The sequence below is a fragment of the Kogia breviceps genome, chromosome 8, assembly GCF_026419965.1.
Source record: "Kogia breviceps isolate mKogBre1 chromosome 8, mKogBre1 haplotype 1, whole genome shotgun sequence".
Lineage (NCBI taxonomy): Eukaryota > Metazoa > Chordata > Mammalia > Artiodactyla > Physeteridae > Kogia > Kogia breviceps.
The window spans coordinates 89,074,285-89,101,203 of NC_081317.1; the positions used below are offsets into that span (position 1 = coordinate 89,074,285).

The 26,919-nt window shown below is 50.3% G+C and overlaps 1 protein-coding gene across 3 annotated transcripts; it reads left to right on the forward strand.

Annotated features, from left to right (window-relative positions):
• The first annotated feature begins 4,755 nt into the window (after nt 1-4,755).
• On the forward strand, nt 4,756-25,331 carry GLIPR2 (GLI pathogenesis related 2). Of its 3 annotated transcripts, none has more exons than XM_067039685.1 (5): nt 4,757-4,862; nt 14,111-14,219; nt 14,577-14,680; nt 16,525-16,602; nt 18,786-20,220. In XM_067039685.1, exons 1-5 carry the CDS (start codon nt 4,850-4,852, stop codon nt 18,983-18,985), a joined length of 504 nt encoding a protein of 167 aa, XP_066895786.1. In that variant the 5' UTR covers nt 4,757-4,849; the 3' UTR covers nt 18,986-20,220. The 3 variants fall into 3 exon arrangements, with proteins under 3 accessions (XP_058928184.1, XP_066895786.1, XP_058928183.1); XM_059072200.2 differs by lacking the exon at nt 18,786-20,220 and adding an exon at nt 23,820-25,331 and having other exon boundaries at nt 4,759-4,862; XM_059072201.2 differs by lacking the exons at nt 14,577-14,680; nt 16,525-16,602; nt 18,786-20,220 and adding an exon at nt 23,820-25,324 and having other exon boundaries at nt 4,756-4,862.
• Nucleotides 25,332-26,919: the final 1,588 nt, after the last annotated feature.

Sequence of the window (26,919 nt, forward strand, 5' to 3'; positions counted from 1 at the left end):
ATTCTCATGCAATTCTCACAACCTCTCTCTGAGTTAAATAGTATTATTAATATCATTTACAGTTGATGCAATTAAGGCTTGAGGAGATTAAATAATTTCTCCAAGGTCACATGGCTGCTAAGTAGCAGAGTAGGGGTATTTTGAACTTAGGTCTAATTCAAAGCTATACTCATATTTATTATACTGTGTATTTTCCTCTAAGTACAGCTTTGGCTACATCCCATATCTTTTCTAACAACAATAACAAAGAGAGCCTAACCCAATAAAATGAGATTTTCTGCCAAGGTTTTTCTTTCCCCCACTTTTCTAGTTGCCATGGCCTTCTACCCATTGAACTATTACAATGAATTTTTTATTCCAAATAACTGCAGATCAAGACCCAAAGGCTGAAAGGCTTAAAGCATTATACATATCTTAAACCATAGTTTAGGGACGAATTCATAAGAATATAAGACTTTAGACACTGAGAAGGGCTGAACCATGGAGTGCAGAACACTCTGGGGAAACATTTAGGACAGAAACAAAATTTCCCTTTCTGAAAAGGGAGATATGGTAGACATCTTCTGGGTTTCAGCTGCTCAGCATGTAGAGAAGTCTCTGTATGAGTGTAAAAGATCTTGTATCTAACTATGGAAGCTGAAGGGGGACAGACATTCCTCTGTTCTCTTTCTGAAAGCTTATGTGAAGGCACGTGACTCAGGATCAGCCAAATAGATGCTCCTGCCCAAGAATCTGAGTCTGGAAGAGTTGACCCAGAGGTGTAGAGAGGGGCCAGGAAAGGTTCTGGATTGCTTGAATATTTACCCCCCAGAGACTAAAATAGATGTGACTGAGTTTCTGTCAATATGCAAGTTTAAGTTTTCTACCATCAGCAGAATTTGGACTAGATCTATACAGAGAAAAAGTTACCTTATTACATATCTAAATTGGTACTGTGAAATATTACACACACAAAAATAAATGATTTTTAAAGAGTGCTTTTAAGTAGCATCTCATTTAATTAAAAAAAATCCTCTGAGATAGGTATTACTGTCTTCATTTCAAGCACCTGGATCACAATCAGTCAGTGGGCAGCAGAACCAGAACATGGATTTGGGCCACATGACCTCAAGTCCATGCCCCAGGCTCTTAACTGAGTATTCTAATTGCCATTCATCTCTGAACACCTGTTTTGACTTCACCTTTCAGTGCTCTAGGAGGGATTTAAAAATTTTTCTAAATAGTACAAAATTTTTCAGTTAATCTTTTGTTAAATTTTAGTGTTATTATATTGTGTTCATAAAATTTAACTGAACAGTTTTTACTTTCGGGAATTTATCATGGTTTACTTTAAGGCCTAATATTTGGTCAACCTTGTATTTGTTCTATAGAAATTTGAAAATAATGTTATCAAATACAAATGGTCTTAACACAAATTAAAAGACAGATATTGTCAGACTGGATAAAAAGAAAGACCCAACTACATCTTGTCAGCTACAAGCTGGCCATTTTTAATGTAAAGAAACAGCTGTGTTAAAAGTTAAAGAATGGAGTGGTGGTAAACATTTCTACAGTGCTTAATATTGTCAAGAACTGTTCTAAGCACTTCACATGTATTAGATTTAGTGTGAACAATGTTGCAATAAAGCAAAAAGTATACAGTTTTTGCCTATGTGTGCAAATTTTGTCTTTTGTAAAGCAGTCAATATATACAACCTTCCAAATAAGTCAATATCAAGTTTTATGCCAATAAGGTTATAATTCTAAAAAACACAAAAGCAAAATGGTGTTTTGCTATGTAAAACAGTAGTCTTCTGGGTTGCTGAAAGAAGGAAGAAAAAGTTAAAGGATGGAAATTAAATGAACCTACTAACACTAATTAAAAGAAAGCTAGAATGACTATATTGCTATCAGACAATGCAGGGATTTCACAGGAAGGAGTATTGCCAGAGATAGTGTCCTTGCATAATGACAAAGGAGTCAGTTTATCAAAATGATACATAAATTGTCAATATTTATGCTTTGGAGCATTACCTTTTTATTTAAAGTTTCAAAGTACATGAAGCAAAACTGATTAGAATATAGAGGAGAAACAGACAAATTTACAATTATAGCTGAAACTTTCAACATCTCTCAATATTTGATAGGACAAGTAGACAAAAAATCAGTAAGGATATAAGAGACTTGAACAACACTATAATCAACTTTATTAATTAGCATTTGTGGAATATTCTACCCAATAACAACAGAATACACAATATTTTCAAGGGTACACAGAATATTTACCAAGATAAGTCACATTCTGGGCCATAAAACAACTCTCAGTGTGTGTAATAAAAGATTGAAATCATTAGACAATATTGTTTCCCAAATATTTAGAAACGAAATAGCATTTTTTTTTTTTTTTTTGGCTGTGTTGGGTCTTTGTTGCTGTGTGTGGGCTTTCTCTAGTTGCAGCGAGCAAGGGCTACTCTTCATTGCAGTGCGTGGGCTTCTCTTGTTGTGGAGCTAAAACTGTAAAACTTCTAGAAGAAATATAGAAACTTTTCATAATCTTGGAGTAGGTAAGGAGTTCTTAAACAGGACATAAAACAAACAAAAAATAACTTGGGTCAAACACTCTTTCCGTCTGACTTTTGTTGCCATATCTCTTTTCTCTGGGGCCAGCTAGGCAGTGACTCCCCCTCCAACCAGCCCAGGGCCCTTGGTAGGGGTCAACTTTGGCACTGACATAACTCCTTTAAGCACACTGTCCCTTCCCCGCGCCTGCTGCTAAAGCCAGCTCTAAAGCCCACAGCATCCCACCCTACACAGACTCCAAAGATGCCACTACTTAGGATCCTGTCCCCCACCCATTCTCAGGCTCTCACTTCTAGCCCTCAACTCTATACAAGGAGATGTGAGTGAAACTTGGTCCCCACATGGGCTTCCGGCTGGGCTGTGTGCAGTGAGTGGCTCCACTGTGCTCAGCTATCTCAGCCCATGCACCGCCTTGAAGTTTTGTTTACAATGGAAACCGCCTTCTAGAGATTCTAGAGGTGACATGGAATTCTTCCTACTAGGTTCATTTGGTCATTTCAAGGGGGATCTGTTGGCAAAATGGGAGAGGAACTGAACAGAGGGAATTAGACTCCCACCTAGCACCAGAAGTCTCCTTGGATTTAGAGTGGGCAGCAACTTGGTCCCCTCTGATGCTGTTTGAAAGTATGAAACTACAGTAAATGTATTTGCCTGATGTAGGGGAGGGAGTAAAGAGGGCAGTGCCCAGCCTTGCTGTTGCCCTACTGGACATTTGAAGCCCTTGGTGTTAAAAAGTCTACCCTTATAGGGACTTCCCTGGTGGTGCAGTGGTTAAGAATCCGCCTGTCAATGTAGGGCACATGGGTTCGAGCCCTGGTCTGGGAAGATCCCACATGCTGCGGAGCAACTAAGCCCACGCGCCACAACAACTAGGGAGCCTGCACGCCGCAACTACTGAAGTCTGCGCACCTAGAGCCCGTGCTCCGCAATGAGAAGTCAGTGCACCGCAACGAAGAGTAGCCCCCCGCTCATCACAACTAGAGAAAGCCCGCGCACAGCAACGGAGACTCAACACAGCCCCCAAAAAAGAAAAAAAAAGTCTACCCTTATAATAAGCAAGTCAGTTCACTTCAGTGCCCACTTATTGAAAAGTTTTAAAATTAGCTTCCTTCAATTAGGGTTTACTGAGCCCTTTCCCCAATTAGGAGTTACTCTGGGGAACCTCACACAGGTGCCCCAGGCTATGTCTTTATTCCCCACTCTTCTCACATGGGGTGTGGCTGTGACTGAGACCAAGTCTCCCCAGTGCCAGGTGTGTACTGACCACTGCCCTAAGGCCAGAAAAGGTCAGGACCTCTGGAAGTTGAAGGGACCCCTACGCCCTAAGGGTAGGACTTGAATGGGCAGAGATGGGCCAGCAGCCCAGGCTGACGGAACAGCCTGAGGAAGGCAAGGAGGCGAGGAATCTCAGAACATGTTTGAGGAATATCAAAAAGTCTACTTTGGGGAATTCCCTGGCGGTCCAGTGGTTAGGACTCAGCGCTTTCGCTGCCAGGTCGGGTTGGATCCCTGGTCTGGGATCTAAGATCCCGCAAGCCGCTTGGCGAGCCCTCCCAACCCCGCAAAAAAGTCTAGTTTGACTTCAGGGGTGGGGGATTTGGCTTGGTGTGACAGGCAACGAGGGACAAGAGGACGGGTCAGAGCGGGGCTGCAGGAGCCTCCCTGGGACGGCCACGCAGGAGGGTTGGGGAGTGCCCATCTCCCACCTGGACTCGCACCAGAGGGTGTGTGCTGGAGAGAGGACGGAGATGCCCTTCGGAGCCCCGGGTCACTGGGGAGAGGAAGGCGGCATGCTCGGGGCCTTAGGGGTTTGTGGGGGTCAGGCCGCGGCGGGAAGAGCACCGACCCCTGGTGACGCGGGTCGGAACCGACCCTCACACCTCGACTGTGAGCCCCGCGGTCCCCGCAGCGCATCGGTTGCTGAGCATCTACTAGGAACAGGGTGAGAGGCGTGGGCTTCCCTCTGCATCCCCATTCAGTGTCCCGAGAGGGACAGGTATCCAGGAGGCCCTGGGCTCCCCGTCCGCACTTGGAGAGCCCTGAGTGGTCGCTGGGGTCCCCACGCGGGTCAAGTTCTCGGGAGCAGGGCGAGAAGGCGCGCGGTGCCTCCTCCAGGCAGCCGGCGGGATGGCCCCAGGCGCCTCCTCCTGCAGCTGCCGCTGCCTTATAAGGCGGGGGCCGGGCCGCGCCAGGGGAGGAGCTGCGGCCGCCCGGCCTCCTCCTCTGCTCTCCGAGCGGCGCGGGGTCGGCAGGGAGCGCAGCGGGAGCCGAGGAGCGCGCGGAGCCTGCCATGGGCAAATCAGGTGAGCCCGCCGTGCCAGCCGGGCCGGGGTGCGGGGATGGCTCGGAGCCCCAGGGTCCGGGGTCCTCACTGTCACTCTTCCCGCGGTGGGCTGGTTCCCCGGGGAGCGGGTCGACAGCCTCCGCCGGCGCGACACGGTTCCGGCCGCACTCCGGGACCACTGGGCGCGGGATGGAGGGGCTCGCGACGCGGGCAATTTCCGGGGCAGCCAGGAAGCCGGGGTGGCCGTCGGGCCCTCGGGAGAGAGGGAGGAAGGCGAGGCCGAGGGAGGGTCCTCCTGTCTGCGAGCCAGAGATTGCGTCAGGGAGGGCTTCCAGGCGCTGATGCGATTAGCGCTCTGCGTCCGGCCAAGGCGTGGCTTTTGCTTTGTTTCAGGACAGGGTTAGAGTTGGAAAAAGCCACAGAACTGTGACAGCATCTCTTTCTGCAAAACAGCTTGCCCCGACCAACCCTCCGAAAGACAGCTCTGAGCATCCTCTTCTTCGGTCGTTGTCCCTCCTCCTTTAAGCGCCCCTCCACCCCTACCCCGTGCCAGACTCAGTCAGGCTACACGCGGCTGCCAACAACGGCTTCCCCTTTCTCTCTGACCTGTCGCGGCCCATCCTCACCACGGTGGCTGTCCCGGTGAACTGCCGTCCTTCCCTAACACCTTCCATCCCATTGTCTGCAGGTGAAAGAGTACACATTCTTCAGCCCCACAGCGGGGCCCTCTGGGAGTTGATCACTGCCCCTTTCCTCCCCCTGCACTCAGCTGTGCTCTGGGCATAGTTCTTCCGCGGGGTTCCCTTTCCCAGTGCTCAGCACCACCACCACCAGCACTCCACCTCTCCCACTTCTGTGAAGTTGAAAATCCTCCCCATCTTTCTAGGCTCAACTTCTGTGCTGGGAGCCCACCCCAATTTCCCCACCTGGTGTCTTCTTTGTTGCAGCCCTCCCAGCAGTCAGGTTGGGACACTACCCAGCCAAAGACCTGTTTCCCACAGACACCTCACTTTTGGCAGCCAGGAACCATGTCTATCTCAGCATAGTTCCTGCCTCACAGGAGGCTTTTTTAATGAACAGCTCTTGAACAGAGTTCAAAAGTCCTGCTTCATGGGAAGTTGAGATTGTCAGCTTCAGATGGGTAAGGCTGAGCCTCTTCTTGAATATGTCCTCAAGATCTGGACTTATGAGGTACCAGTGTTGGGAGTAAGTAGCTTTCTCTGGTATTGGTCCTAACCTGCCCTTATCTGTAGTTACAGGTCTGGCTTTCAGCCCCGGCTCTGCTAATCACTTGCTGTGTGATCTCAATTAAAGCCCTTTCCTTCTCTGTGCCTCAGTTTCCTCATCTATACAAGGAGGATGGCCTATATCATCCCCAGGGTCTTTTACAGTATGGAAAGGTGACTTGCAGTTAAAGAAGAATGTGATAGGTGGCGGGTGTGGGGAGAGGAGGGTGGGGACACCAGCATGGCAGATGTGAGAGGGCACTTTGATATCCCTACTTGGGAAATCAGTTCCTTTCTCTATAGATTAGGAGAAAATCCACAAGTTCTCTAAAGCTACATTTTAATCAGTTGTTTCTGGCTTCTTCCCTAAGAAACAGTTTTCCAGAACTGCTGGGTGCCTATCTATCTTCTATTTGTTCATTCATCCCTCTCCCTGCTCCCTTCCCTCCCTCTCATCCTTCCATTCCACCATCTCTCAGCTCTGTACCAAGCTGTGGACCCAGTGCTGTGGAGGGCGTGGCCCCTGCCCTCAGGAGTGTTCATGTGGATTATGAAATGCACCATAAAGTGGATTGGGGGGATAGACAGGCACCACATGGCTCCAGGAAAAGGTGTTCAGACCCCAGAGTGTCTTGGAACTTTGGACTTTTTCCGATGGGGTCTATAGGGGGGACCATTGAAAAGTATCGATCTAAAAGCTGCAGGACTAGAGCTGTTCCAGGGTGGAGGGTGGATCAGATGGGAAGAAGGTGGAGGTGGGGGTCAGGGAGAGGCTGCTGCAGTTACTCAGGCAAGAGATAACAGAGACATCTAAGGGACTGGAGAGGAAGCGGGGATGGATTTTTGAGATGGTAGCCTCGAGCAGACTTGGTGACTAACTTGTAGTGAATAGGAAGGAAAGGTCAGCGGTATGAATCTGGGTGCAGGAAGGTGATGACACCTTCCAGGACTGGAGGTGCAGAGTCGAGCAGGATAGTGGTGGAGGACAGGTTAGAGGCGGTTCAGGCAGTTTCCACTCCCCCTTCCCATGCCCCCCCTCCACATATACCCAGGGACCTTCCAGAATGCTGGCACTTAGCCACATGCATTTTATTTGTCTCCCCGCCCCCCAGAAGGCTCTGAGCCCCCTGGATAGTATCTGGCTCCCCTAAGGGTCCCCAAGAGAAAATGACTTTTCTGGGTGACACGGGCCCAATCTTGATGTTCCAGGCCACCAGCCTGAGGCTGTCTGTGCCCAAAAGACAGGCGGCATCACAGACGTGTATCCACACAGGGGCTTTTTGTGGTTCCACAAAGACCTTCATAAGGAGCCTGCCTCTTCTGAGCCTCAGTTTCCTCATCACTGCATGGGAGCCCACCTCTTTTTATTCTTCAACCTCAGATATACCCCAGAGCTGTTGGGGTAGCGGGCATTGCTGGCAAAGTGTCACATAGCCAAAACAGCTTAAATTCCAGAAGTCACTTGGCTCAGTGGTCAGACCTCCAGGTCCGGCCACTGGCCCTGTTCTCCCTGCTGGGCTTCAGTTTGCAGCCGAGCAGAGAAAGGCAATGGCCTGGGGCTCAGTGGAAGCCTCTAATATAGTCCCTAATAATAGTGATCACCAATTATTCTGCTCCTGCTGTATGCCAGGCTTGCAGCTGGGTATTTCACATGTGTTACTAACTTTCGTAACAGCACTGTGAGGCAGTTGTTATCAGCTGAATAGATTTACAGAGGTTGAGTACTTCGCCCAAGCTCACACCCTGACCAATAAGTGGACAAACTGGGATTTGTACCCAGCTCTCTGACTTCCCAGCTGGGTGCTGTCCCCTCTACCACAATGACCACTTGTCATCCTGCTTCTCAGCCTGGACTCTGGCCCTTAGGGACATCCACACACCCTCTAATTCTCTCTAAGAATCTTATTAGCCCTTGACCCACATCTCCTAGCCCCAGAGGTTATCAGAGCAGAAAGACCTTCAGGGACCAACAAATCCAGGAATCTTCTACTGAGCAGGGCCCTCACACCTCTGCAGGGGGAGGCCATGTGGCCAGGTCAGTCCCAGCAGCACCATTTTCATCTGTTGAATCCAAAGAAAGGTTCAAAGAAAGGGTTTCCCTGCTTTGAAGCTATTTTGAAAACCACAGATGTCATCCTTCCTTCTCACATAGGTGGGGAAGCAGGGCCCCGGCACTGGGCAGGGACTTGCCCAGTGCTGGCGGGCAGGCCTGAGTGGCGACAGGCAGGGCTGGAGAGGGGACCGCCTGTCTGCTGGTGGGAGCAAGCGCTCTCCCCGCCCTGGCTTCTTCAGCCCTTCAGTGACTATTGCCCATCTCAAAGGGGCAGCCGATACACTGGGACATCCTTGCCGTTCTTGCTTAGGGAAAGGAAGATGTATGTCAGGTGGAAAGTGTGTGAGATCGGGGCAAGGGAGGGACGGTCTTAGATCTGGCTCTAATGTGGACTCACTGTGTGACCTCGGGCAATTCACATGTCCTCCTAAAGACCAAAGTTTCCTCCTCTGTAATGAGAAGAATCCTGTCCTCAGGCTTACCCAGTGATGGTGTGAGAATCTCATTCATTTGTTCTTGTGCTCACTTACTCAGTAAATATCTGAGCTCAGAGGTACTGCAAGAGGTCATCAAAGGCCAAGTTAAATACCAGCAGCCCTGCTCCTGTTAAAATCAGGGAAGGGATCTGATGGGGGCAGTTTCCCCCAAGGCCAGGAGGAACTTTGGACTTTAGCCTCCTTTAGGAAGCTAAAGGCTCCTCTGCCCAACAGTGATGATAATAATTATAGCTGACATTTAGTTGAACTATAGTTGTTCACTTTGCTCCAGATCTGTTCTAAAGCATTTACGAAGATTAATTTATTTAATTCTCACAACAACCCTGTGAGGTGAATATTGTTATCCCCATTTTGTATATGGAGTCGGTGAGGAACAGAGTGATTAAGCAACTTGTCCAAGGTCACCCAGCTAGTAAAAGGCAGAGTTGGGATTTGCCTCTTGAATTTTCTGGAACCCAAGCTGAAAAGAGCTACTCATCTGGAACTCATTGCTTTTTATTCTTTCTTCCTGATAAACTAGCAAAACCAGCTTTGCCCCAAAGGCTTTCTAGCCTCTTGCCAGGGGACCAAACAAAACCAGCTTTGCCCCAAAGGCTTTCTAGCCTCTTGCCAGGAGACCAAAGGGGCCTGTCCATAATTTCTGCCTTGGCCCCTGACGGTCCTGGGCCTCTCTGGTGGGGAATCTGGAGAGGGCTGAGAAATGAGTCAGCTGGGCTCTGGGAGGCCTCAGAAGAGGATGGATGCTGAGGGAGGAGCCCGTCCCAGCCACCAGCTGTGAGGGAGGAGGGGCACGGACCTCCATAGAGTCTTTATTCAACAGTTAGAAGCTCTGCCCGAAAGAACCTTCAAGAGCCCCAAGTCCAGCCCCACCCAAGATGCCTGCACCCTCCAAGCGGCAGAGACTGCCCTGGCCTGCCGCCTTCCCTCAGCCGCAGGAGCCAGGCCCAGGCAACCCCTTCCACCTTTCAACAGCTCTGGCCTTAAGCCCCAGGTCTGCCCCCTGGAGCTTCTACTCCACAGCCCCTGATTTTCCTCTGGGGCCCCTCACGCCGGTCTGTCTATAAAGGCCTTGGCACAGAGGAGGCTCTTGAGAAATCTTAGTTCTTTTCTCCTCTTCCTTCTTCCTCTTCTTTCCCCTCAGAGATTTGAAGGTGGCTGCCAACCCCACTGGGCTGATCCTCCTCCTGGGTCTAGTGGCCCTATCTTTCTCTTCTCAATGATTTCCTCTGTCTCGTGACCCTTGGGGTGGGGTGGGCTGGGGTTAAGGGCAGGGTTTCTCTCCTCGTGGGCCTACCTCTGGACCAGTTGTGGGAATGTGGACAGGTTACTTCCTTCTTGAGCCTCAGTTTCCTCATCCAAAAAATGGGTACAGGGGCTTCCCTGGTGGCGCAGTGGTTGAGAGTCCGCCTGCCGATGCAGGGGACGCGGGTTCGTGCCCCAGTCCGGGAGGATCCCACATGCCGCGGAGCGGCTGGGCCCGTGAGCCATGGCCGCTGAGCCTGTGCTCCTCAATGGGAGAGGCCACAGCAGTGAGAGGACCGCATACCACAAAAAAAAAAAAAAATGGGTACAGTAGTGGAAGCTCCCACAGTGGTGGTGAGAAGTAAATCAGATCTTGCACAGGCCTGGCACCTATACCTGGCACCTAGAATGGCTGGCCATCGAGCAGAAGAAAGGTCCTCCTTCATTCCAGGCTGTGTGACCTCTGAGCCTCAGTTTACCCTCCCACAAAATGAGGGCATAATCCCTCCCTTCCTCTCCCCCCACCAACCATGGGGTTGCTCTGAGGGCTCTCCTTGCATCAGGCAGGGATGGGTAGGTTTTCTTTGACTCCCTTTTTCCTTATGTTTATCTGTTCTCAGGTTTTTCTACACAAGTGAGGTGTGCCTCTTTCTGGGTGTGGTCATCAGTGGTATCACTTGCCTCTCCTGAAGTTGAGGTTCTGCTCACAGGGGCCGCCTGGACTGGGACTGGCTGCTGTGGTGGGAGGGGACCCGTGAGTCAGCCAGGGGTGTGGTCACGGGGCCCCCAGGCCTCCCAACCAGGAGCAGGGAGAGAAGGCACCCCTCCTGACCCCTTCCTAGGAACCCTGGCCCAGGGCACTGGCTCTGCTGGGATCAATGACTGGCTTCAGCTTCTGGGCCACAAGCTTAGGTTGGGCGCAGGAACTTTCACTTTTGTTTCACTACTTCCCACATTCTGGGAGTGCAGTGACCTAGTTTTTAGCAGCCTTATGTCCCCTCTGCCAAGGAGACTGCAGGGCCTGAGCACTCCAGAGTCCAGTGTATCCTCACCCCAGCACTCAGAGCTGTCTTTAAACAGGCTTCACCTTAGCGACCCACCCATTCCCCTTATCTCCACCTCCTCCTCACAGCCCCGGGATACACCAGATCCCTTCCACACTGACCCTTTCTGCACTTTTGCCTCCTCATCACCTCCTCCAGGGAGCCTTCCCTGATACATCTGTGGTTACCATTGCCCATGCCACTCAGTCCCATGCATCTCCCGTAGTGTCCCACCGTGGCCTGCCTGGGACCTAGGAGCTGGAAGGGACATTAGTATGGGCCTGGCCAGGTCTGTCACTCAGATAGAGACCTTCTGCCACTTTGTGTGTATCCACACCTGCCCTTGCATGGACACATACACTTACCTTGATCACTCCTTAGACAAGCTATGAACTCCTGGAAGTTTGGGCTCAGTCTGTCATCTTGCCTCCTCTCACCCCTACCCTGATTGGGACCTTATGGGATCTCAGGGTTAGAAGGGACTTAAAGGTCATCTGACTGGTTCTCCAGTGCCTGAATCCCTCTGAGAGGCATCATCTGCTTGTTTGTCCCCAGTGCTGGAGAGCTCACTACCTTGCGAGGTAGCCTTTTCAGTCTTCAGAAAGCGTTCATGGAGAGAAAGATCTTTCTTAGGCTGAGCTGAAATCTGTCATCCTGGCTTTTCCACCCACTGGCCCCAGCTCTGCCCTGTGGGGCCCCAGAATTCAGCAGGGCCCTCTACTGTATCTTCCAAAGTCTGATCTCCTGTACTTGCAACCATCCCTTATAAGACCACATATCCAGCCCCTCCTTCACCTCATCACCATCTCTGAAAGCACTTCAGATGCTCACTGCCTCTAATGCAAGGTGGGGCCTGGGCTGGGTGAAGCATTCCAGCTGGACACTGGCTTATGCAACGCATCGCCCCGGAGCCCGTGGGTTTCTGGCTGCCACACCACCCAGCTGACTCCTTAGCGTGTTGTCAGTGAGGCCCCAGTGCGGTTCCCGTGAGTTGCTGTGGCTCCCACCACTTGCACCTGAGATATTCTTTAAAAGCCTCTGTGACTCCATTATCCACAGGAACATGCTAAACCCAAAATCTTTTTTTTTAATTGTGGTAAAAAACACATGACATAGAATTTACCACCTTAACCGTTTTTTAGTGTAGTGTAAAGTATATTCACATTGCTGTAAGACAGATCTCCAGAACTTTTCCATCTTGTAGATCTGAAACTCTTTACCCATTAGACAGCACCTTCCCTTTTCCCCCCTCCCTCCAATAAACCCAAAATCCTTGTCTTTCGTTCCAACAAGGGCTTGGCTGGCCTCTTGGCCACAGAGGCCTGAGACTTCAGGTGGTAGCTCCACCCTCTGCCTTGCGACCAGTTACATCACCAGAGTTTTCACCTCCATGCCTTTGTCACAGCATCTCCCCATCTCTGCCTGTCAACCCAGATCTCCCAGATCCTGGCATTCAGCACCCCTCTCCCACCCCTGTCCCTGTCTCACTCCACATTACTGTGACTGGACCCCACTGGACTGCCCTGCCGGGCCCTGGAATGTTTGAGGTCAGGACCACTCGCTGTCCAATACCTCGGAAGCCCCTTGGAAAGCTCAGCCACCACTGGCACAGCCTGCAGTTTCCTTCCCTCTCCTGGGTTGGCGTCTAGTCCAAAGCTTCGGAGGGCAAGCCCTGGGTCTTCTTCCCTCACATCCCCTCAGAGGCCCAGTGGAATTCTATCTGAAGGCCCAGGAGACCTGGGGGATCTGGCTGAGGGAGGGGAAGAGGACCCCTGCTGGTTCATCTCCACAGCCTCTGGGGGAAAAAGACAGCAGAGGAGGAGAAAGGTGGCTGGTGAAGGTAACCTGGGCCGGTGGATGGAGGGGTGCTTCTTTCATCCTCCGGTTTACACCCTCCCTGCCCATGGCCAGGCCTCAGGGGCAGGCTCCCGCCAGAGGGGACTAGCTCAGTGTTATGGACCCTCTGTGGCCATCGCTTATAACTCACCCAGCTCACCCCCCGTTTCCATGGTGGGGGGGGTGGGGGAGGGAGAGGGGGGACTCCCAGATTCCTAAGGCTGCGCTCTGCGCCTTCACAATCTTAGCCTGGCCAGCTCCTGTCCAGACATCTGTGGGGCCTCAAGTCAAGGGTCACCCTCCTGATCCCCCACACCATGTTAGGCTGCTTTTCTCTGAGTTCCTCTTGACCTGTGCTCACCTGCACCTTGGCTTTACCACACTGTTGGCTAGTGTCTGTTTACAAGGCTGTCTCCCTTCTGTGTGTGAGCTCTTTGAGGGCAGGACACGGCTGATTTGTCTCTGGACCCCCCAGCGTACCATATGGGACCTCACACAGAGGAGGCACTCAGAGAGCAGATGAACTAGAGCGATGGGTTGGGATTGGATGGATGATGGATGGGTGGTTGGATGCTGATGCTTAGATCATGAATCAATAGGTGGATGGATGATTGGAGAGACGGATGGAGGATGTGGGACGGATGGGGTTCCATTTCAGATCCGAACTGAAGTGACCTCTGTCCACTACTGACCTGGCCTACCCTTGGCTTCACCGCTTCTTCTGAGGTTGTGACCCCGCTGGACACAGGCTCCACCTCTTCCCTCACCTGCAAGCCTGAGCCCAGCTGACTCCACCCCACCGCCGCGTTTTTTTCCCACCCTCTCCCCTCTCTCCACTTCCCAATGCTGTCCTACCCTGGTTGTCCTCTTCTCTTCATCTGTCCCTCTCTCTCAGGACAGTGCAGGCACACCTCCACCCCAGCCAGGCCTGTTCTCTCTGGGCTTCCACCTCCAGCCCTCCCCAGTTCCCCCACCATGCCCTGTAGGTCCGCTCTGAGATACCCAGTCTCCTTCAAACGTTTTCTTGCAGAAGTGCTGCCGCTTCCTGTCCAGACTTCCACCATCTGCTCTGCACCTCCAGCCCATCCCCCACTCAGCAGCCAGCAGCGTCTTCCAGAAACACAGCTCTCCTCAGCTCACTCCCCTGCCCCCATTGAGTCACTTCCCATTGCCTTGGATAAAGATCCAAATGCCTAACATGCCCCATGGGGCCCTGCATAATCCAGGGGGCATCAATGTGCAGAGACTGGGGCAGCGGCCTAGGCACGTGGCCTGAGGTTTGAGCTGGGCTTTGCTCTGAAGCCTGCTGGCGTACTTTCCGTGGCTCTTTTCTCCACGCTGAGACAGTCTCCATCTTGAAATCATTGCAGCTTCCAAGCAGTTTAATGACGAGGTCCTGAAGGCCCACAATGAGTACCGGAAGCAGCATGGCGTCGCCGCGCTGAAGCTCTGCAAGAAGCTCAACCGGGAGGCTCAGCAGTGAGTTCCCGCCAGGGCCCCGGGGAACTCGGGCCCTTCCCGGTGCTGCCACTGCTGCAGTCTCAGATGGGCTCTGGAAGGCAGGAGGGGCGTGGGTTGGGGGGCAAATACAGCCAGACTTGAATAACCACTCTGCCACTTACCCAGGCAGGCGCCCTTGTTCTTCTGAGCCTCAGTTTGCTCCTCTGTAAAATGGGCCTGGAGTGGGGGCTTAGACGAGTTGCAGGTGTGATGCTTCTGATTGCCTCAGGGGGCCCAGGGCAGGGAAGGAAGCTCAGCCACACCAGGTTAGGGCTCCTACTCTGGGGGCTTCCCTGGGCTGTACTCGCTCTAAGGAAGCACCGTGGACTCCGGCAGGTATTCAGAGGCCCTGGCCAGCACAAGGATCCTCAAGCACAGCCCGGAGTCCAGTCGTGGCCAGTGCGGGGAGAACCTGGCGTGGGCATCCTATGATCAGACAGGTGAGTCGTTTCTCGGCTCCCCGCCTCCTGCCTGAGCCGGGCCTAGGACATCCAGCATGCAGGCCCCTTCTGGCCCCAGCGCCCTCTGTGGTGTCGTCGCCGTGATGCAGCCACAGGCCCAGAAAGGGAAGAGAACCCCAGAGCTGTCTGTCTGCTCCCAGGAGCTGACTGCAGCTGGACACAAGGTCTCCGATAGCCAGCTCAGGGCCAGGCCTGTGCTGGCTGCCAGGGACACAGAGATGAGTCAGACTGCCCGGCCCCACCCCGCTTCCAGAAGAGCTCCCAGCAGAGGAGTGAGGGCCGGGAGACAGACCGTTTCTGTGCCGAATCTCAGCCTGACCCTGTGGGCCCTGAAGCATCCCCAGCCTCAGAAGGATTTTACGTTCCTCACGTTTTTCTGAAAATATTTACAGTGCTTGTGTATTAACTTTCTTCACGAGAAAAAAAAATGCCATAGAGCTTTTCTCCGTGCTGGAAAAAGTAATAATAATGGGAAAGACAACTCCTCATCCAAGGTCACAGCCTGGAATGGTGATCCCACCACACTGACCAAACATTCTTGAGCTTCCTGGCTCTGACAAGGCTCTCGTGGCTTTTTAGGAAAAATGCTGGAGAGAGCTACCTCGTGCTCTGAAGCTTTCTCCAAACTCCCTGGGAGAATGACTGCTCCCTCCCCGGCCTCACATTCCTGGGAGTTCCCCGGGGAGGCCCTGGGAGTCCTCTTGGTTTCCCTGGGGCAGAGTCCCTCAAGGAGAAGTGTGAGCTTGCTCCCTGGGAAAGGAGGAGCCTGAGGCCTGCAGCCCGCCCCCCAGGCTCAGGCTGTGGGCCTTGGCGGGGAGAAGGGAGAGGGGTGGGAGAGAGCCTGCAGGAGACAGGGCTCCTTGCGCTGCCTCCCTGTGGAGCTTTGAGCAAATCTGCTACCTTCCCTGGCCCCAGTTTTCCCATCTCTACAGAGAGGGGTTGGGTAGGACATCTCTAGGGCAGTGGTTCCCCACCCTGGCTACACACTGGGATCTTCTGTGGAGCTTTCAGAAAATACTAGTGCCTGGATCTCTTCTCCGGAGACACTGATACAGCCAGCCTATGGCAGGCCCCAGGCATCAGTAATTTTGAACAGCTCCCCACCTGCGGCCACCATGTAGCCACTGTTCTCAAAGGACTTGCTCCTCAAAGTGTGGTCCACGGATGAGCAGCAGTACCTGGGAACTTGTTAGAAATGCAGACTCAAGGCTCCACCCTAGATCTACCAAAGTCAGAATCTGCATTCTAACCAGAGCCCCAGGTGATTCGTGCACTCATTCAAGACTTACTGCTCTGAGGTCCGAGGCTCCTAGCTCTTTGGCCCTGAGATCAGCCGCTCCCAGGGAAATGCTGTGGCCAGTGGATGCTCCAGGGGAGAACCCTTCTGCCTGCAGTGGAGACCTTGACCCACCAGCCCAATTACATTTCCTCCTGTGGGTGTTTCAGGAGCCAGACTTGGGGTGGGAGGAGGGTGTGGTCTCCCGGAAACTCGGAGCATCATTAGAAGCCCTTGGAGTACGTTGCATTCAACCCGATTGTACAGAACGGGGCAGGTCTTGCCCAGGATTACACAGTGAATTAGTGTCAGGGCAGGGACACAGATGCTGGTCCCCTGACCTCAGGCCAGGGCTCTTCCCAACGCCTAACAAGGCCCTGCCTACAGCCTGGATGTGCTCATGGGCAGGAGTCCCCATGTCAGCTCGTTGGTGCTTTATGAAACGTCTAACTGTGGGATGGGTGCTTTGGGGTTAATGGGAGAAGATGGAAGGAATAGGGAGTCGGTTGATTTTGCTGCTGAGTTTTAAACTGTCTTCTCCATACAGGAAAGGAGGTGGCTGATAGATGGTACAGTGAAATAAAGAACTACAACTTTCAGCAGCCTGGCTTCACTTCCGGGACAGGTGAGTGACATGGTCACACCAGTGACCTGGCTCTGGGCTGGGTTGCAGTTTGGGTCTGACTTCAGAGAGGAGCTAACCCTCTGAAAATCAATCATTTCTCTCCTGTTTCACCTCTTCCATATTTCTCTGGTTTGACTTTGCCCAGAGGGCAAAACCCTCTTTCCCCAACACCTCTCCCAACACACACACACACACACACACACACACACACACACACACACACACACACAGACAGAGAGAGACACACACACATACACAGAGACACACACACAGAGACACACACACATACACACACACACACACCCATCTATCCAAGAGCACCCAAGCTGTTGATTCCTGCCCTACCAGCTCAAAGCTCTTCACCTGACTGGAGTGTGATATAAGGAGGCTGTGGATTTCAATATTCTAAGACCCTTTCTGCCCACGCTGCTCTCCTGATTAAACTGCCAGTGGCTTCCTGGGGCCATCAAGAAAAGGGCCAAGCTGCTGGCTCTTCTCCTGGTCTTAACTCCCTCCTTCCCCGGCACCCTCACATCCTTCCTGTCTGCACCTCGCAGCCTCCCAGGCATTCTCCCTTCATCTTTATACTCGAGTGTGTCGTTCAGGCGAGCCTGGAATGCAGAACTTGGATCTAGTCTCGGCTCTGGCACTATTAGTTGTGTGAACTAGGGTCGTCTCCCCGTTCTTCCCTGTCCCCAAGGGAGAGGGACAAGGTGGAGGCCTCTAAGGGACGTTCTGAGAGCCGGTATTTAGATGCAAGGAACCGGCCACAGGACCATCAGCCTTTGCATAGGCCTCCACGGTGAGCAGTAAATGGTTAGCTTACTAAGCCCCGGGCTCCAAGCTCTGGGCTCCCCCCTGCCCCTCAGCAGGAATCACCAGGCTCCTGTCTTTCCTCAGGACCAACTCACATACACCCAGGGCCCAGGATGGGTTGGAAGGGGCTGTGAATTTTTCTGACCAGAAGGCACCAGGGAAACTGAAAAGGGGGTTCTCTGTCCACCCCCCATTCCTCTACCCCACCCCATCCCACCCATGGCTGGGGCCACTTCCGGCTTCTTACCCTCTGGAGGATTCTTCAGAAGCAGGAAGTGACATGTTCTCAGAGCCAGTCATCATTTCCTGTGGTTTGTGCTCACCCCTTTGGGCAGCGGTTCTTGCAGTCGTGTGGGGAGAGGTCGAAGCGTCTGCCTTGCGGGGCAGGACGAGGAGGCCACTGTCAGGCCCCGAGTGAGAATTGCTGGTTCTGTGGCCATTAGATTTGAGAGGTGAGGGAGGGAACAGTGACAGCCTCCTACCAGTGATTAAGGATGTGTAGGCAGAACCTGGTCTTCTTTTCATAAAGATCAGTGTCCAGAAGACATTTTATTTCACAGCGTCTGGATCTCCTTTTCCGTTGAGCAAGATTCTTGAGCAGTCAGACATGTGTCAGAGCAAGTGATTGGCGTTGCTTGTGTGTGCGCGCCACTTGACAGTAAAAAGCATCTCCGCCGCCATGGCCGCATAACCCTGCAACACCATTTGAAGGTGGGGCTTTATTCCACCCGTTTGCAGAAGAGAAACTAAGGCCCAGAAAGGGGAAGAGACTTCTGTTTACCTTCTATCCTCAATCTGATGCTTTTCCCGTGGCCCCTGCTCCAAGGTGGGAATCTCTCAAGTGTCAGAGCTGGAGATGGGACTCAACTTTCCATGATCACTGACCCCCTGTGATCCTGTCTGTTGCCCCACATCTCCCAGCCCTAAAGAGGAAAACCCCAGAGCCTCCAGCCCCTATGCCATCCCAGGTGCCAGTGGACAATGCCTGGGGTCACACAGAGCCTGATCCTCAGACGGGAGCACAGCTTTGGGTGGTGATATAAGCAGGACTCGCAAGACCCTTAAAGATGCTCAGGCCCATCCGCCATGAGTCAGCCTCCCCCAGAGCTGCTTCTTGCTGCACCATGGTTCAGGGGTTCCCTGACCTGAGTCCATGTTGTAGGTGAAAAGGCCTTTGAAATATCCTATAATCTGTCCCTACCCCACCCCACCTGGGTCAAAGTCTTGTGATGAAGGACACTGTTCTATGCTCTGTGCTGAGAGGAGAAAAATAGCTTCTTGCAGTCCCTTTATGTTTTCTTTTAATGAGTAGGCTTTGTTTATTCTGAATAAATAATACTTTTTTTTTTTTTTTTCTCGGTACGCAGGCCTCTTACTGTTGTGGCCTCTCCCGTTGCGGAGCACAGGCTCCGGACGCGCAGGCTCAGTGGTCATGGCTCACGGGCCCAGCTGCTCAGCAGCATGTGGGATCTTCCCAGACCGGGGCACGAACCCATGTCCCCTGCATCAGCAGGCGGACTCTCAACCACTGCGCCACCAGGGAAGCCCAAATAATACTTTTATATGACATGAAATTTGCAAGCTGTATAAGGTGGAAAGTCTTCCTTTCGTCCCTGGCCTCCAGCGCTTTCCCTCCCAACCAGTAATACCAGTTTCTTCTGTATCATTCTAGAGATGTTCTGAACCAGCAGTTGTGTAAATGCTCTCTTTTCCCTTTTTTATACTCTGGTGTCAGATAGATGATCTGTTTTGCACTCGCTTTGTTCACACAGCAGCTTGGCAGAGATTGTTCCATATCAATACAGAAAGAGATTTCTCTTTCGTATGCATTATTCTCTTGCAAGGATGTACTGTAACTTATTCAACTTGTTTTTCAAATGCATATTCTAGGAAGTTTGGGTCCGTAGCAGGAAAGAGGATGTGATCCCTTTAGGAAAAAAAAAGAAAAAGAAGGAAGCTGTTAGTAGTTTAGGGTTAGAAACCAGTGTGTATCTGATGGTTGCTAAGGAAGTTGTGTCCTTTAATTCATCTCTAAATACCCAGGCTTAATTATCTCTGTGCAGACAGAAGCCTCTCCAGTCAGAAGAAAGATTACTTAGTCTCATCTGTTTGGAATAGGCTGCCACGGGCATTCACACTGCTGGTGTGCATGTGGTGTCTGTAATTATTTTCTTGGCAACCAGTGGATAAATGGCAGCTCTTCCTTGTCTGGGTGACAGAGAGAGTGGGTGGGTCAGTGGCCAAAGCACGTGGTCTCTTGGAGAAAAGGCTTGTATGAAAAAAGGCATGAGCCTTAATGAAAAGACAGTCTAAGGGACTTCTCTGGCAGTCCAGTGGTTAAGACTCCATGCTTCCAATGCAGGGGGCTTGGGTTCAGTCCCTGGTTGGGGAACTAAGATCCCACATGCCTCATGGCGTGGCCAAATTAAAAAAAAACGAAGAAGACAAGACAAGACAATCTATAGAAGCAGTGACACCTGGCAAAGCTGCTGACAGCGTGGAGATGGGAAAGAGATGACTCAAAAGTGTAAGGACCAAGGGTGAATTGGAAAGTAGTGTTTCTTCTTTTCTGAGGTGAGAATCAAAGTGTATTGAGCAGCAGTTAACATGAGCTTAAGGATAAGTGGTCAGGACGCATAATTATAATTAGTGTTTGTTTTCTTTTAATTCTTGCTTTGATTGTATCACATCAACCCTACTGATTAGTGTTTATGTTTACTTATTTTCATAAACAATTTAGTAACCTCAAATCTTTTAGGGATGTAGACAAAGAAATAAACTATACCTAAATTTCAAAATTATAAAAATGAAGTTCATTTATAGGGAGAAAAAACACAATTTAATTAATGAAACTTTATTTAGTCCTTACCAAATACAAGACACAATGGGAAATATCAACTCTGTCTCTTCCCTGAATGGAAGAGTATAGGTACCAGCCTGTCTCTTTCCTTCCTTCCTTTCTTCCTTTCTTCCTCTTTCTTTCCCTTTCTCTTTATTTATTTATTTTGTGGTGAAATACACTTAACATAACTTTACCATTTTAACCATTTTTAAGCATACAGTTCACTGGGATTAAGTACATTCATGTCGTTGTGCACTCCTCACCACCATCCATCTGCTGAACTTTTTCATCATCCCAAATTGAAACTCTAAACCCATTAAACAATAACTCTTATCCTTTCCTACCACCCCCCAGCCCAAGCCTTGGTAACTACTATTCTACTTTCTGTCTCCATGAATTTGACTATTCTACCTATATAGGTAAGAATCCTACAATATTTATCCTTTGGGGTCTGGCTTATTTCACTTAGCATAATACCCTCAAGGTTCATCCATGTTGTAGCATATGTCGGAATTTTATTTCTTTTTTAAAGCTGAGTAATATTCCATTGTGTATACATACAACATTTTGTTTATCCATTCATCTATCGACGGGCAGTTGTTTTCTTTCCCCCTTTTGGCTGTTGTGAATAATATTGCCATGAACACTGGTGTACAGATATTTGAGTTCTGCTTTCAGTTCTTTTGGGTGTATGCCTAGAAGTGGAATTACCGGATTATACGGTAATTCTGTATTTAATTATTTTAGGAACTGCCATACTGTCTCCCACAGTGGCTGCACCATCTTACATTCCCATCAGCAAAGCAAAAGGGTTCCAATTTCTCCCCATCCTCACCAACATTTGTTATTTGGTTTTGTTTTTTAAATAATTTCCATCTTAATAGGTATAAAGCGGTTGCCCTCTTTCTTTCCTAACCAGCCACTGGAAGCTTAGCTACTCTGATCACAGTTTTCCTCCTTCCCTCTGTCTCTTCCTTTCTTCATCAGATATTAATTGGGCATCTACTATGTGCCAAGCCCAATGGTCAATAAGACAGATATGGTGCCTGCCCTCAAAGAGGAAACATAATCTCTTCGGGGTTGTTTTTGAAAATGAATGCCATTCTGTGACATGGCAATAAATATCCCATTGACCTGTCAAAGGATCTCTATGAGAAAGGAGCAAAGAATGAACTCCCAATCTCTACTCCCAGGAGACGAGAATTTATGGTCATTGAGCAAAGAGTATGTTACAGCATCAGCCCTTTGACCCCAGAGCAGGAGGGGGGTTAGAAGCTAAACTTTGTTAGCCGTTTGAAAATACCAGTGAGTGGGGGGCAGGCAGCCTGAACAGTGGGAGCATGATGCTGGGAAGCTTTGGAAAGCCACAGAAGCACCTGGAGGGGCCGGCAGTAGCTTGAGAAGGAACTGGGCTCTTTGGCTTAGAGCAGAGGGAACTGAATGAGGCTCTAACTTGTCAAAGTCTCAAAGAGCTCAAAACGTAGAAAGCCTGCACTTCCAGGGGTGGCAGAACTTAGTCCAAGATGGTTCTTCCATATGCCTTTCATTCATTCACTCATTCATTCCACGAAGGTTTATTTTACATTTTCCATGTGTCAGGCTGTGCCAGGGCACTGTGTGTACTTTGATGAATAAACCAATTTGGTTCCTGCCCATGTGGGGCTCATGGCCTAGTGAAGGAGCCAAACAATTAGCAAATAATCAAATATATCATTGCAAATGGTAAGAATGCGATGAGGGGGAAATGGTGCAATAAGACTCTCTGGGGAGGGAGGTGTTCAGGAAATAAGAGTGATTGTGAAAGGCCTCTCTGAAAAAGTGACATTTGGGCTGAGACCTAAGGGACAAGAAAACGCTGGTCATCAGAAGAGCGTTGCACACAGTGGCCAGTGTGTGTGAGGGCTTTATAGTCGGAAATAACCGGATGTGTTCAAGGAATGGAAAGGAGGCCACTGGGGCAAAGCATTCACTCTCGTTTTAGGTACGACTAGAAACAATGGAAGGATTTTTTTTTTTCTTTTTTTTTTTGCGTTACGCTGGCCTCTCACTGTTGTGGCCTCTCCCGTTGCGGAGCACAGGCTCCGGACGCGCAGGCTCAGCGGCCATGGCTCACGGGCCCAGCTGCTCCGTGGCATGTGGGATCCTCCCGGACCGGGGCACGAGCCCGTGTCCCCTGCATCGGCAGGCGGACTCTCAACCACTACGCCACCAGGGAAGCCCAATGGAAGGATTTTTAAGCAGAGAAGTAAACAGATATGACTTATGTCTCAAAATGATCACTCTGGCTATGTCGGTGGAAAGTGAATGGAGGCGGCAAGGGTGGATGCTGGAGAGCCAGGCGGAGGCTGTTGCAATGGTCCCAAGTGAGAAAAGTTTGCGGTTGAGACCACAGTTTGGGGAGTGGATGGACTAGAGATGTATTTTGGAGTTAGATTCTTCAGGATTTTTTTTTTAACATCTTTATGGAGTATAATTGCTTTACAGTGGTGTGTTAGTTTCTGCTTTATAACAAAGTGAATCAGCTATACATATACATATATCCCCATATCTCCTCCCTTTTGGTCTCCCTCCCACCCTCCCTAACCCACCCCTCTAGGCGGTCACAAAGCACCAAGCTTATCTCCCTGTGCTATGTGGCTGCTTCCCACTAGCTGTCTATTTTACATTTGTTAGTGTATATATGTCCATGCCACTCTCTCACTTTGTCACAGCTTACCCTTCCGATTCTTCAGGATTGAATGATGGGTTGTTGTGGGAAAATGAGCGGGAGGGAGGAATATAGAGCCACCCTGAGGATTTTGTGCACAGAGGTACCAGTCATGGAAATGAGAGGGACCAAAATCAAGAGTGAGGTTTGGGCAGGTTAAATTTGAGATGCCTGTGAGTCATCCAAGTGGAAATGTCAAGTAAGTAGTTGTGTTTGGAACACAGAGGAGAGATTTGGGCTGGAGAAAGAAATTTGGGAACCAGGGGAAGATGAAATTGCCGAAGAGTGAAAAAAGAAAAGATAAGAGAGCCCAGGATTGAGCCTTGGGAAATGCGGGTCCTCTAATATTCACAAGTGAGATGGAGGAGGAAGAGGCAGTGACATGGGAGGAATGCCAAGAGAGGAAACCAAAAGAGGAGAGTCCTTTGAAAAACGGAAGAGTCGACTCCATTAATGTCCCTGAGATGTCAAGTAAGATGAAGACAAAAGGTGACCATTGGGAAGGGACATGGAGATCATTGGTAACCTTGAAGAGAACAGTTTGGGGGGAGGGGTGGAAGCAGGTGCCAGGTAGGGTGGCATCCTAATTGTTGGGGTCTCTGGGCTTTGCCATGATCTCAGGGAGACCATGAAACCTTTGGGCATCAGAGAGTGAGATGAGTAGGGTCTTTGTGGCTGACTGAGAGGACCTGATGCATTAGAAGATTGGTCAGTGTTTTGTGTTGGTGGCTGAAGATCAAGCCTCTCACAGCATGGCAAGATGGCACAGGGGTTCAAGAGTCCCTTGAAACATCGTTCTCCAGGCTTTGCTAACTAATCTGTTTCCCTCTCCCCATGACTGTTCCCCTACAGGACATTTCACTGCCATGGTATGGAAGAATACAAAGAAGATGGGAGTGGGGAAGGCATCTGCAAGTGATGGGTCCTCCTTCGTGGTGGCTAGATACTTCCCAGCAGGGAATGTCGTCAACCAGGGCTTCTTTGAAGAAAATGTCCTGCCTCCAAAGAAGTAATTTGTCCAATGTAACGGGAAGGTGGCAGACTTAAGAACTTGGATTCGAAGTGCCTAGAACAACAAAAACTCAGCTATGTGTCTGTCCCTGTGGGTGTGTGTGCTTGCTTGTGTGATGCTATGAGTGTCTTGAGCACACACTCGGTTTTACAGTTCTGCATGAATTCATTCTTACCAAAGAAATGAGCATATGAAGCCTTTACCTTGATGGTTCCCTAGACTGCAATTATTTGGACTTTGGGGGGGAAAAATCAATTTTTAAACTTTAAAAAAATTTTTTAAGCCAACTCCTTTTGTACCTTTCTTACTTATAATATCCATCCCTGGACTTTCTGTATTCCAAATGTTTGTGATGCTGAGAAAATGAAGTTCATTTTATGTGACCTTCATGCATTGTAATCTACTTTTGGTAGATATTTAAGAATATTAAACCCTCATTAAATGTGACACAAGATGCAGCTTTAAACACATAAATATAAAGCAGCTTCCATCGGAAACACGGGGTAGGCAGGGGCTCCATTTCACAGAATTACTGAGATTTCTCATTTGTAAGCCATGATGTCATCTGCATGCCTCCTGGAATTCTCTGGTGGGATTGCCAAAGAACAAATGGAGAAAAAAGCTTTACTTCCTTGCATTTTTCTACCTTCCACCGCCCCTTGCCCACCCACCACCCTCCCTTTTTTTCTTAAAATCCTCTGGCATTTCAGAGTTCAATATGCCCCCCAGCACCACCTTGGTTTCTAGGGAGCTGGGCTAGGCCTGCGACTCACCCATCCCCCACTCGGCCTGGTGGCCCAGGGCCTGTTCTGGGAGAAAGCCCCTCACACCGCCTGGGCTCTTGGCCAAGCAGCCTTGGAGGATGAAGTCAGTGAGCGTGGGGGTGAGGGTGAGCTCACTCAGGGCCTCCAGAGGAAGCCCTCCAGCCCCTGCCCTCCCCCCAGCACACAGGGTGGGAGCCCAGGGCGTGTTCCTGGCAGCTGTGGCTGCAGCTGAGCTGCTGCTCTCTCCAGGAATGTGTGACAGGCCCAAATGTTCCAGGGAGATATCTCCCATGCGGGGGCTTAGAGTCGCTAATTTAGTTCTGTGTTTTGCCTCAAACTACACAAAGTCCTCTTGAATAACGACTTCACGTGGTCCATGTGGGAGGGACCAACCCAGGCACCAAGCTGTGTGTCCCTGAAACCGTGGCATCTCCAGGTGGTGAGATAGGCATGGCTGGGACTCTGTGCAGGCCAGTTTTTGAAGGTCTCTGTTGCACTGTGAACACAGGCTCATGCTGTGCCCTTCATTTCGCCCAGGGATACTGACTAAGACAACAATAAAATCTTTTTTGTTTGTGTAATATCTTACTCCCATGTGATTCGTGCCCGATTCTTTATCAGTGACTAAGGTAATCCATAACTCTGAGTTCCCACCTTAGGTAACTCAAGATTCTGAATACCTCCAACCTCTCCCCTGTAGACTGTGCTCCTCAGGTGGCTGTGTTTTGAATCACGTGACCTACCGTCACACAGCTGACTGGTCTAGAGTGGACATGTGATCCAAGAGCAGCCAATCCCTAGGCTGGCCATGGACTGGGAATTTGAGCCAAGAAATATGGAGAGAATTTATCAGTGGAACTGAAAAAATACGGATGCCACGAGTTTGAATTAAGGCCACGGCAAGCCAAAGCTATATGCAAGCCCTGTTATGAGTTGGAAATATGTAGAAGTGAGAAAGCCAGTTGTTAGAGGTATAAAACAGGTGGAAATACGGAAAGACTCTTCTTGACCTTTCTAGTTCCAGGCCAAATCTGTATCTTTAAAACATACCCTTCATTTTCTTCAGGGCTTCCCAACAAGTTGATATATCAACTGATGGTCCCCAGAAGATTAGAATATTAGAGTCCCCTCCCTTAGGGAGTTTCCATGAACAGAAAATGCTGAGCTGGACAGGAAGCTGAGGATGGATGCAGTAGAGACCCAGCTGAGGGCCTTGAGCTGAGGTCCTATCCTGGCCACACCTGGGCAGCTACCACGAACAACACAAACTCAATGACTAGTCATTGAACTTCCTGGGACTCCTAGGGACACACTCTACCCAATACATACATACATAACCAGGTGGTGGACACTGGCAGGCTGCCGGCCTCTTTAGGCTGGAGTCTGTTTCCTCAGTTGGCTGGAGTAAGGAACAAGGTGACCAGGGGAGATTTCCAGGCTGAAGACAAGCCAGACAACAAAGCTGGCTGAGTGGGTGGGCACAAATCTAACTTCTTTAATGGATTTCTTAAAGATGGCAACTCCCACAAGTACAACAGGAGCACAAGACAAGCCAGATTGCTGGCTCTCCTTTGCAGCCACAGGGCAGAGGAAGGAGCTGGGAGTCCTGGCTCCCAGCCCTAGCTCTGTGAACTAAGTTGGACGAGCCCCTTCCCCCTTCTGGGCCCCAATTTGTCCAGCTGTACAAGGCCTGGCACATGGAGTTAAGTCTACTGGATGCTCTCAGGTCTCCATGACAGCCCATAAGCCCAACTTTCTTTTTTTTAAATTAATTAATTTATTTTGGCTGCGTTGGGTCTTCGTTGCTGCACGCGGGCTTTCTCTAGTTGCTGCGAGCAGGGGCTACTCTTCGTTGTGCTGCGCAGGCTTCTCGTTGCAGAGCACGGGCTCTAGGTACGCGGGCTCAATAGTTGTGGCACAGTTGTGGCTTAGTTGCTCCAGGGCAGGTGGAATCCTCCTCCTGGACCAGGGATCGAACCCGTGTCCCCTGCATTGGCCAGCAGATTCTTAACCACTGCGCCACCAGGGAGGTCCCCCAACTTTCTTAACTGGAAGGAAGCATCTGATGAAAGACCTTCCCTCCATGGTGTTCTGGGAACTGAAACAAAAACAGAGGGGCATGGCCCCCTCCTCCACCAAAGTGGGTGTGCGGGCAAAGGAGTGGTGACGCACCAGG

Coding starts and splice junctions, on each gene's coding strand:
- GLIPR2 (XM_067039685.1), top strand. Junction 14,681..16,524: donor GGCATCCTATGATCAGACAG/GTGAGTCGTTTC, acceptor TTCTCCATACAG/GAAAGGAGGTGGCTGATAGA. Junction 16,603..18,785: donor TGGCTTCACTTCCGGGACAG/GTGAGTGACATG, acceptor CTCGGTACGCAG/GCCTCTTACTGTTGTGGCCT.